Here is a 12251-nt window from a genome sequence, read left to right as displayed (position 1 = left end):
CCACTGAGCCACCCAGGCGCCCCTCAGCAAGTGCATTCTTAAGTGAATTTTTTGTTTTTAAAATGTGAGTGTCTATGGATCTGAAGAATCTACTGACTTCGGTCTTTGGTGCCACTGCTGTCATCATACTAAGGCACCAGCAGTTTTCCCCACCACGACTGTTACACCGTCACCCAACGCAGTACCAGAGTCTTTACGATGCTTTTAAGAAGATAGAACTGTTTTGTTTTTTGTCCAGCTTTTTCAGTTATTCTCAATGAGAAGATTAGTGCTGTCATTAATAGCATTCATAGAAGCCTGGCATATCTTTTTTAGTCTCTGTCCTTATATCGTGATATGTCTTTTTTTTTTTTTTAAGATTTTATTTATTTATTTGACAGAGAGAGATCACAAGTAGGCAGAGAGAGAGGAAGCAGGCTCCCCGCTGAGCAGAGGGCCCGACGCAGGCCTCGATCCCAGGACCCTGGGATCATGACCTGAGCTGAAGGCAGAGGCTCAACCAACTGAGCCACCCAGGCGCGCTTAACATGTCTTTTTAAAAAACATATAATTTGTGTATTTTATTGGTTCTTTTTTATGTTGGTTGATAATTTCTACCTTTTATTTTGACAGATTCAGTCACTTTACATTACTGTGATTATTAAATTATTTGGATTTATTTTAGCCATTCTATATACTTTTCTCCTTTCTTACCTTCCTTTTGAATTAATTAAGGTTTGTTTTTATTCTTTTTATTTTCTTCTCTATTAGTTTAGAAGACACCATATTTCTGTATCTTATATAGTTATTCTTGAAATCTGAATAAGTATACTTAAAATAATGAAGTCTTTTTTTTTTTAAAGATTTTTATTTATTTATTTGACAGATAGAGAGAGATAGGGAGAGAAGAAACACAAGCAGGGGGGGTAGGAGAGGGAGAAGCAGGCTTCCCATCGTGCAGGGAGCCTGATGCGGGTTTCTCTCCCAGGACTCTGGGATCATGACCTGAGCTAAGGACAGACGCTTAATGACTGAGCCACTGAGACACCCCAAAATAATGAAGTCTTATTAGATAGGCTGTATTGTCACCTCTTCCTTAAAAATAGTCTTACAATGCTTTGAAGGCTTTCGTTCCCCTCCTGGCATGGATACTTGAGTTTTGTTTTTTTGTTTTTTTGGTTTTTTTTAAGATTTTATTTATTTATCTGACAGAGAGAGACCACAAGTAGACCGAGAGGCAGGCAGAGAGAGAGAGATAGAGGGAAACAGGCTCCCTGCTGAGCAGAGATCCCGATGCAGGACTCGATCCCAGGACCCTGAGATGATGACCTGAACCGAAGGCAGCGGCTTAACCCACTGAGCCACTTAGGCACCCTGGATACTTGAGTTTATACAGTGTTTGTTTTTGTCTTTTTTTTTTTTAATCCCATAAATTAGATTTCTTAAATATATACCATCAGTATTAGTTTAGAATTACTTATATATTTGCCCTTTCTTAATCTCCTTTTTAATCTCATTCTCTCCTAATTCTTAGAATCTTAATCTCAGAAAGTATATTCTCAAGTGAGGATCTTCATTTTGCCCTTATTTTTTCCCAGTTGTACTGAGATATAATTGACATATAACACTATATCGAATTAAGGTGTATAATCGCAGAGTGATTTTCACAATAAGTTTAGTTGACCTCTGTCACCTCAGATAGTTACAAATTGTTTTTCTCATGATGAGTACTTTCAAGATCTACTCTCTTAGCAACTTCCAGTATCCAGTATCGTTAACCATAGTCACCTGCTGTACCTTACATCCCCAGGACTTATTTATCTTACAACTAGAAGTTTGTACCTTTTAACCGTCTTCATCCACCCCCTTCCCACCTGCCTCTAGCAACTACCAATCTGTTCTGTTTCTATGAATTCATTTTTTTAATCTTTTTTTGTCTGTGCTTTTATTTGGGAAGATAATTTTACTATATTTATAATTGTAGGTTGACATTTATTCTGAGCAAATTATATCACTCCAGGCTCCTGGCTCCTATTATTGAAATTGAAAGGTCAGCTCTGAGTCCAATTATTATTTTATAGTTAATCTTGTTTTTCTTTCTACTACTTTTAAGATTCTGTTTGCATTTGGTATTCTGCAATTTTACTGTAGTGTATCTCTCTTTTTGGTGGGGGTGGGGCAAAAAAAGTGTCAAGCTTACAGAATACAGTACATTTGGGATATCATTTTGCCTGTGCCATCCATTTTTGAAGTTCTTCTGAACTATTTATGTCTTCTTTAACCTTTTTTAATAAAAGTCTACACCTACCTTAACATTCTAGTAAAGAGGCCTAAAGCTCATATAGTAATCAAAGACCCTGAGAAGACTTCAGGAAGTCATTGTAAATTTTCCTGCATTTACATATCAGATCTTCATAGTATTCATTTCATAGCCGCCACGTGCTCAGTGAGTGACCCTTCTGTCTTTCCTTAGTCTGTAGGCGTATATTCTGGTTTTGTATTTGTGTTGCATTTCTTGCTGTAAAATCTATTCTGATTTTCATTGCTACTTTAAGCTTATTTTAAATATCATGTTATATATTTCTGATATTAAAGTTTTCTACTAGTTTTGCATGTTTTGAAATTTTACTCTCAATTTCATCATCCAAGCCATTAAAAAATTAAATACTGGCTCCTGAACAGATACATATTTAGGAATCTATGACTATGCCAAGAAAATTACTGATACATGAGCTTTATTCCTTGAATACAAAGAATGACAATAGTTGCTGTGAGAGTATTGTTCCTTTTCTCAGACTGCCTGGATAAAGCAACATTTATCAGCAGTTGTAACAATTCAGTTATATATTCTATCATAATTTAATTTGGGGGGCTAATGTTGAGTGTGAAAGCTTTCTGCAGGAAGGACTATTAAACTGTTATGTTCTAAGTAAGACTTTTTTAATTGAAAAAAGTCGTATATGATCCTGATAGATAAATATACATTCTTAAAATATTTTAAAATATAGGAAAGCAAAAAGAAGAAAATAAAACCTATCCTAATCTCACCAGAGATCATCAGTATGTCCAAATATATTTACTTCTTTTGTAAGCTCAGAAAATGTATTTTTATCTATAGAGATCCATATCAATGTAGTTTGTCATATTAAGTTCATCCCTTAATATGTCGTGAACCTCCTTCAGATGTTATCAGTGTTGGTGTGTATACGTATGTGAGTGTGTGAGTGGTGATGTTGACCAGTGTTGGAGGAGGGAAGGAGGCATTGCTTCACAAAGTGAATCGTCATTCCTCTTACCCTTCAGTAGCAGTGCAGTCAGCGGGGTTTTCTAGTTGGACAGGTTTAACAACCCCTTTCTTCATCATATACTGACCTTTTCAGTTACAGTAAAAAATGTATCCAAATTGAAAATATTGAGATAATATTTGTAGAGTATTTAATCTAGCTAACATTTATTGAGGTTCTACCATTCTTATATAAAAAATGAACTTTGGTCTAAATTCAGCTAATTTTACTTGGCTTAAAACTGCTTAGTTCAAGCTTGTTTTGTTTCTAGAGGGGGCGTTGAGTGGATTCTCTAACATATTGCTGCATTTACACTGCTGGTAATAAGTATGTCTGTGTTTATATAAGTGATTCCTGATAAATAATACTTTGTTATTAAGATTTTATTAAAATATGAGCAATAGGCAGTGTTTTTCTAATTAATAATAATGAATTAAAGCTTAGTTTTTTTTTTAAATAACTCCCGAACACATTATAATTCTGTTAGTGGCACCAAACTTAAAAAGTAACACACTCAGAAATAAAAGTTCTCCTTGTCATTAGACACTCACTCCTCCATACATGGTTCAGCATTTTCTTCCCATAATAACCAAAATACAAAGCCTCAGAACCAGTGAAATCTTCCCTGATAAATCTTGACGGAAACTGCATTTAATTATGTTTGTTTACAGAGACCCAAATTAAGCTTGTAGTTCTATGTTTTCACATGAAGATTAGACTGTCCTTCTTAATTGTGATCTCGCCTTCTTCAGATTAGCCAATACTGAGACAGAAGCTGGTGTTCCATCCTTGCAAAGGGTTAGAAAATACCTTATCTATTCACAGGAGACATACCTAGCAAACTTCTGAGTAGCTTTGAGTAGTTTAGCCTAAACTGGTGTATTTCTTTTTGACAAGTTTTAGATTAATTTAAATTTTATGTCTCTACATATGAATGTGGTCATTTTCTTTGATGCACTGACATGATGTACACTGGCCAGTAATAATTGATTTTTAAATGAAGCATGATTTTTATAGGTCACTACAAAATGACCAAAACACTGTCCAAATGAATTTACTTCACATAAGGTGTGAATAAAATTTTTATTTTGCACTTTCTTGGAAGTTATGCATGTTGCAGTAGATTGCATGGGGGAGGGTTGGGGAACATGATTCTTTTTGACAAAGCCACATTGTACGTGGAAATAGTGGTTATATACCATTACACCCTTGAAAATACCCTGGGTTTACCAGCAACGTAATATAATACTGTTGTGCACAGCAGAAAACAAAACAGGTAAGCTAATGTGTTTTCTTTTCAAGGTTGGCTAGAAGAGACTTAAAAGTGTATAAATTATCATTCTTTGTGACTGTTCTTTAGATTTCAGATGTACTTCTTAAAACTTCTACAGGTACTTAAAACAGAGGCTGAGGAACTTGTCTCCAGAAGCTATTGGGATACACTGAGACGTAATACAAGCCAAGCGCTCTTTTCAGACCTCGCAGAGGTATAATTAAAACTCAACCAGGACCTTGTACTACTTGCCGTTTTGTTAAACTAGTCTTCGTTTCATTTTAGAGTTACAATGATGAAACCAAAAATAATTTTATATTTTCCGTTCTCTTCAGTAAAGCAATAATTTCTATATGTAAATGGCATATTTGAGTAGGCTGGGAGGGGCTGCCAGGCGACCTGTAACAGTCTACGTTAAGTCAGCTTGCTCGTTGTAGAAAACATGACTTTCCAACTTAACTAAAAAGGAATATCGCTTTTTTTTTTTAAGATTTTATTTATTTATTTGACAGAGATCCCAAGTAGGCAGAGAGGCAGGCAGAGAGAGAGGAGGAAGCAGGCTCCCTGCTGAGCAGAGATCCCGATGTCGGACTCGATCCCAGGACCCTGGGACCATGACCTGAGCCAAAAGCAGAGGCTTTAACCCACTGAGCCACCCGGGCACCCCGAAATATTGCTCTTTTTAATAGAAGGATCACTTTCAGGAAACTTGAGAATACTATTTTACAGTTTCACTGAATCTTTTAACCTTATAATTTTGCCATGTTACATGAAGTGCTGAAGCTTTTAACTTGGTAAAAGACAGCTAGGGTTTTAGAGTTATGGTAGATTCAAACATTAAATTTCCTAATATTACTCTTGTGGAGTTTACCAAGTGTGAGCAAGGGAAGTAAGGTAAGAGCAGTCCATCAGGGAAGGGAGGAATATTTTAACTTGACGTTGTTCTGGGTTGCCAGCACATAGAACATTAAGAACAGACCGACAGTTACTCATATTGGTTTTGAATTCCATAGAGACATACGCCTTACTGCTGTACTCGGGTGGGCTGCTCCCCTGTCCACTCAGCATGCTGTTCTTACTAGGCATTTGTCATTTCATTTCAGGGGTTTTTGTTTTGTTTTGTTTTGTCTTTAGGGATTTGTCATTTTAAAAGATGGACTATGCCTTCAACATTAAACACGATTTCAGATATTATGAATTTTTAGGAAACTTACTATCAGTCTTACCACAAAGAACTTTTCAGTATATACTGAGATACTTTTCATTCTTTTTCTCTTTAAAGCTGGCATCTCATTTCTTTTTTCTAAAGTTTGACTTTTTTTAAAAATTACACCTAAAAATATTTGAGAAGTAAACTGGAATCAGGTGTGAATTCTGTTATCCGTTTGTAGTGTTACTTACTTGACACCTCTAGACTGGGACAGATACTTGGAAATGTTAATTTTGTCAGTTGTTTTCAATTTTAAAATCTCAAAACAAAGCATTTTGCCCTTTCTCCAGTTTACCTCTGATGTGTAAATACAATGTAATTATGACCAGTAATTAACTTTTGAAAATTACCTTTTAAATTTGAACCTTTTTTTTTTTTTTAAGATTTTATTTATTTGACAAAGACCACAAGTAGGCAGAGAAGCCAGCAGAGAGAGAGAGGAGGAAGCAGGCTCCCTCTGAGCAGAGAGCCCGATGCGGGGCTCGATCCCAGGCCTCCGGGATCATGACCTGAACCAAAGGCAGAGGCTTTAACCCATGGAGCCACCCAGGTGCCCCTTGAACTATTTTTTAGTCAGCAAGTGGTAATAGATGTTTCATGTAAGGTACTTCAGGCGTACTTAATTCTGTAATCACTTATCAGGCACTAAAAATAAGAGCAGATGAGGACATTGGCCCAAGAGTCCTACAAACCAGCTGAGACCTAAACTAACAGTCATGTCACTGCTCTCTCTCCATCCTAGGCTGTCCACTTCAACATCCAGCCTGTCTTTAATCTAATTTCAGTCTGCTAGAAATTCTCACAATTAGACACAATCCACTAATTTGACGTTGAATTTAATTCAAATCTTGGGAGGTTTAATATCAGAAGACCAGTTAGCTTTTACATACACTCAGAGATAACATGGTACGCATAAGACCTTCTGAAGAGGTAAACTGTCAGAGGTATGCGGGAGCTGGTTTTTATGGCTTCCTAGAGTTAATTCTGTACAACTCTTCCCGCCTCAATATCTGTGCATCCCGTTGGTACTTAAGAGTGGCCCTGATAGAAGGATTAATACCATAGAAACTGGCAAACACTACAAATCAGGCTTTTTTTTCCCCCTAAAGATCTAATTTACTAGCATACCATTGGCTGTAATCAATCCACATTATAATAATAATCTACTAAATCAATTAATGAATTCATTCAAACATCATGAAAGTAAATCTGATAGAAGGAAGAAGAAAACAAAACTTCTATTGTGTTCTAAAATAAAATAATTATTTGGGGATTATCTTTTATTACCCTCCCACATTAGACAGGATAATTGAGAATTAACTTTAATTAAGTTACAACTCATTGAAATTCCTTATAGGTTACTACTGATGCCACCATAGCATTGTTTATGTAAGTATTTCAGAACTCAAATTTGTTGAGAAAGAAAGCTTAGAAATCATTTGATTTCTCTCCCTCCTGCCCCTTGAACAGAGCTTGATGTGATTATCCCATCGTATCAATAAAAATATGTTGAAAGTTATCTTAAAAAATCACAACATTTTTATATACTTTTAATTCCATTCAAACTTATTTAACTATTTTATTTTTGATGAAATCATTTGAAGTAATTTTTATCACAACAAAGATAAGGGCCTTTCACGTAAATGGACCATGGGGATTCTTTTGTGGCTTTTTCTTTGCTTTGTTATGAAAACACCTGAATTCATTTTATTTTAACAATGGGCACAAGAATCAAAGGGATAAAGTCTCTATTTTTGTCCCAACTCCCCTGTGATTTAAGTTATATAACACTGTTAGGATACTAAGGACACTGGTATGGTTTTCAGTGACTCCCAACAGTGCTCTGTTTCATTGAATGGGGGAGAAAAGTTTTCACCATTTCCATTTTCTCATTTTTTTTCTCTAATGTCAAACTGTTACTTATGCCTCTGTGGGTCTGGATTATCTGGATAAGTGCAACCTAAGTCTAATAAGATTTTGATGATGAAAGACTGTAAACGAAGATCTGCTCTGCTCAGTGGGCATGAGAAAAGCTGAAAGAATGAGGTCATTATTGAAAACCTGTATAAAACAAAGCCATCTCATTTTGCTGTGTTAGGTTTTGAGGTAAAAGACATCACAGCACTAAGGGGAAACATTTCATAATTATGTTAGCTGAGTTCACTAACTTTCGATGTTCCTATGACCTCTCATGAAGGTGTATTTTTTCCAGATCTATATAACGTGTAGTTCCGGTTAACAAAAAGGAAGTAAAAGTGTACCATGTAAAACTTTTTTTTTTTTTTTTACATTAAGCTTCAACATTATTATCTTCTCTGACTTGTCTGGTCCTTTTTTCAGCTTCTTGAAATATATTGATTTGACAAAAATAAGTAATAATATTTGTTGAGTGTTTAAAATATGCCAGTTATAATACTAAATGATTTACATGTGTTACCTGATCCTCACTTAAGGTAGGCATTGTTGGGTGATAATACCCTCAGAGAGATTAACTTCTCCCAAGGTCACTTAAGAAGTAAGGAAAAAGTCAGGATTCAAAGCCAGGAAGCTTACTCTTGAGCTCAGTCATCTTACGCGCTCAGCACCCCATAGCTTATCTGTGAAGTCAGCAACTTTATCTAAAGCACCATGGCCCCCCTTCTGATCAACTCTCTCTCTCCCCAATGTTCCAGCCCTCTAGCTTCCAGATGGATACCCCAGTTGCTACTGTTGGCTGCGGATTTGGTAGAACCTCCACTCCTGTGCTCCGTTTAGGCATGCCTTCTCAAATATTTCTCCCCCAACTTACTGAAGCTATCCCATGGATAATAATGGATTAGACTTGATCATACACAATCACAAAAGAATGTTTATAATTAACATGAGATATCTCCTTTTCCCCCCAAAGGTCTTAATGCTGTATTCCAAAGCATCCTGTGACTGCCAATAATAACATTTGTATGCTTCATTTACACTCATACTCTAATTTTATCTTCAAAATTATTATCTTCAAAATTAATAGGTTTATGCCTATTTTACAGATAAGGAAGCTAAAGGTAAAAAAATTCCACGAACTCAGGTCTTCTGATGTTAAATCCTCTCCTTACAGCAGTCTGCCTCCTCAACATAAAGCTACTGGTGAAAGTAATAGTGCCTTCTGAGCACTACTGAAAATTATCCTAGTCTCTCTTGTCACACACAGAGCCCTGAAAGGCTGGTACCACTGGTATTACTCAACATCCATTATAAGCTTGTTCAGGAAGGCATATTTAAAAGATAATATGTGACACCTGGCTTCCAGGTTGTGTTATTTTCTCCTTGGCAATCAGATCTTTGAAGAAGTTGGAGATTTTATAGGGAATATATATATGAACTTCTAAGTTATTCCAACTCCTGAAAATACTTGGGAGTTGTCAGCAAACTAAACCAAGTAGAGCTCTTTCAAACCAATTTTAAGGATGTTATAGGCTAGAGATTACTTAGGAAAATCCAACCTCCCAAAAAACTTAAGTAAGACTACAGAATTTACTAAGGAATTTCAGTAATTACAAGTTCTAGTAGAAGATACCGTACATGCTGGAGGTTTTGAGAGAGACCCGAGTAATCAAAGTAGCAAAGAGACCACTTAAAAACAGGGATTAAAAGGAACGTAGGAGGGGAAAAGACCAGTCACAAGACGTAGTCCTTATAATGCCAAACTTGTCATTAGACATTAATATTTGGTCTAGGGAGAAGGGAAATAAAGATCCAACAAAAGTTTATGAAGGATAAAATATCTGTCTTTATGAAATATTGGGAAGAGAGTTTATAAGGAATCAAAAAGATTACCGAAAGTTAGTATGTGGAAGATGGGTAAAATAACACAACTTATCCTTTGTAGAGAAGTATATACTTTTTATTTCTTGTGTTTTCTATGAAACAGAATCCTGGCCAAGAAGTAATATTTCAGATATATACCTCTGGATGGACATTTACAGCTAATACTTTTTAAATACAGAAAATGTTAGTTATAATTTAGCTCTTTTTTTTTCTTACATTTCCCAGGATTATATATGGGAGAGTTAAAATCATTTGAATTGTATGATTTTTGCACCAGAGTTTATAATGAGTTATAATGTATATAATGAGATATGAGTTAATGGTCAAGTGAGGAAGGAAGGCCAAGTGAGGAAGGAAATGAGGAAAGAAGAGGAGGAAGAGAAGGGAATGGAAGGAGAGGGAGGAAAAAGAAAAGGAAATCGATATAGTCACATTAAAGGAAAGGACTATTTTCATAGACCATTAAGCATTGTAAGGACTAGACTAAAGTGATTTTAAGAATACCCTTGTTGGAACTTGAAGGAAAAAGTCCTCTGGAATTAATCTCTTATCCATTCAAAAAATAATTTTAAGAATTTTCTTTAAAAAAATTATAGATTATGTAAATTCCAAAATAATAGTACTATAATTTCTCTTCCAAAATATAGTAGTTCTATTTAAAGTATCATAAATAAGGAATTTAGTAGGAAAGTATCATACTCAGAGGAAACTATTTTGTGAAGATTAAGACCATTCTTTTGTCAGCCCCATATATTTCATATACCTGAAGAATTTACCACTTTTGAACATCCTTTTAAAAAACTGATTTTTTTAGGTTACGAAAATCCAAACTAAAGGACTTAAAAATAAAATATTTAGGTGATTACTAAAAGATTTCAACAATTTTAGATAATTTAAAACAAGTATTCTATATGTACAATTTGAGGTTGAAAACTTCCTAAAATATAGTCATATCTTTAAAGTTTTTTAGGATAAAGATCAATTTCAGTCATATTTCTATTTTCAAACATTGAACTTCATTTTAACAGTAATGGCATTTATTAATACGGTCTTATGCTTTTCATTCTAATGTTAATATATTCATGTTCTTGGTATTTATATGTTGATAAAATTCTTTGAGGGATATTGGGTATCCCTGTTGTTTACTGCAGCTAACCTTTAAATTGTGATTTTTTAAGCGTGCTGATGACATTACAAGTTTAGTAACAGATACTACACTTCTTGTACACTTTTTTGGAAAGAAAGGAAAAGCTGAACTCAACTTTGAAGATTTTTATAGGTGAGCTTAATTTTATGTTTGTTTTCAAAAATGTTAACATGCTAAGTTGAGAAAGGTCTTTAGGAATCATCTGTTTCAGAAATACTCATCTCTTCACTGATTCCATCCTAGCTGAAGATACTCTAACAAACAAGCACTTTCATCAGTACGTATATACTAGTTGATGAGTGTAATAGGAAGTTACTGAATGATGCGAAATGCCTGATATTGAGATTGATTATTTCCTGTATATACCTATATATTCCTAAGGAAGTATATTACCAACTCCTTTGTCGCAGTAAGCCACAGTGATGAGCATGGACATAGTGTTCTCTGTAATAAACACAAGGCACCACACTATTCTTTTAAGTCTCATCACTACCCTGCAAGGTGTTTTTGTTTCCCCCATTTTACAGATGAGGAAGCCAGAGCCCTGAGAGGCTAAGTATCATCTGTTGTCATCACTCTTCATTTATCTTATTCATTCTTTCTATATTTTTGTCATAGATTCATGGATAACCTACAGACAGAAGTCCTAGAAATAGAATTCCTTTCTTACTCTAATGGGATGAACACTATCAGTGAAGAAGATTTTGCTCATATTCTTTTACGATATACAAATGTGGAAAATACAGCAGTATTTTTGGAAAATGTGCGTTATAGTATACCTGAAGAAAAGGTATCTAATCTCTCATATCTATTTTATTACATATGGTATTATCTTATAATTACATAGGTCTATAGAACATGTTGTTTCTTAGTTTTTTTTCTCCTCCCTGATGAGTAGATATCTTGGATATATTTCATTCTTGTTTCATCAATGACCTAGGTGCGCTGGCTAAATTTTAAAAATTGATTAATGTAAAATGCTGGGTAGAGATCTATTTTTTTCTTAGATAAGCTGAAAAACTTTTAAGGTTATTAGCAGTTACATTCAAATTATGAATATCATTTTTGAAGAGAATTCTGCTGAGATACATGCTTTGACTACTACATAAACATCCCCTCATATAAAAGTTTACATTGACATCATTTCAGTCACACTTTATTCTGTACTATCCTTAATAAAAGGTCATTTAAAGACAGCCATTGATGAGTGAGTGATCTTATCAGCAAGTGAAGTGAGGGTTTTCAAAGAGTTTGGATGGCTTGAATGGTTAAGAACCCGGGACAACTGATTGTCTATTTGTTTAGCAGCAAATGTGTTGTCAGCAATTCTGAGCAGTTGCATTACCTAGTGGTCTCTGAATGCATCATTGCAACTAAATAGAACTGGTGTCACAAGTTCCCCTTCAAGCATGCGATGTTTGGGATATATTGCCTTCTGTTTGTGTTTAGAGAAGGATCAAGTTAATCTATCCAAGAGAAACTTGCAAATAGTTTGACTTTGTTTAAAATGGATACACTGTAGCAGTGCTAACAATTCCCCAGGTCCCCTAACGAATGAGA

At 34.9% G+C, this 12251-nt stretch overlaps 1 protein-coding gene across 2 annotated transcripts in view; it reads left to right on the top strand.

The window, feature by feature from the left end:
• MICU3 (mitochondrial calcium uptake family member 3) overlaps positions 1-12251 on the top strand; it is a 103387-nt gene that overhangs the window by 76287 nt on the left and 14849 nt on the right. For both annotated transcript variants that reach the window (XM_044225515.1, XM_044225514.1), the window contains 3 exons: positions 4655-4750; positions 10723-10823; positions 11310-11481. In XM_044225515.1, the coding sequence (XP_044081450.1) occupies positions 4655-4750; positions 10723-10823; positions 11310-11481 (369 nt within the window). The remainder of the gene's footprint in view (positions 1-4654; positions 4751-10722; positions 10824-11309; positions 11482-12251) is intronic.

This window comes from Neovison vison, chromosome 11, assembly GCF_020171115.1.
Source record: "Neovison vison isolate M4711 chromosome 11, ASM_NN_V1, whole genome shotgun sequence".
In the NCBI taxonomy this organism is placed as follows: Eukaryota; Metazoa; Chordata; class Mammalia; order Carnivora; family Mustelidae; genus Neogale; species Neogale vison.
This window is presented reverse-complemented; position numbering and strand designations above follow the sequence as displayed.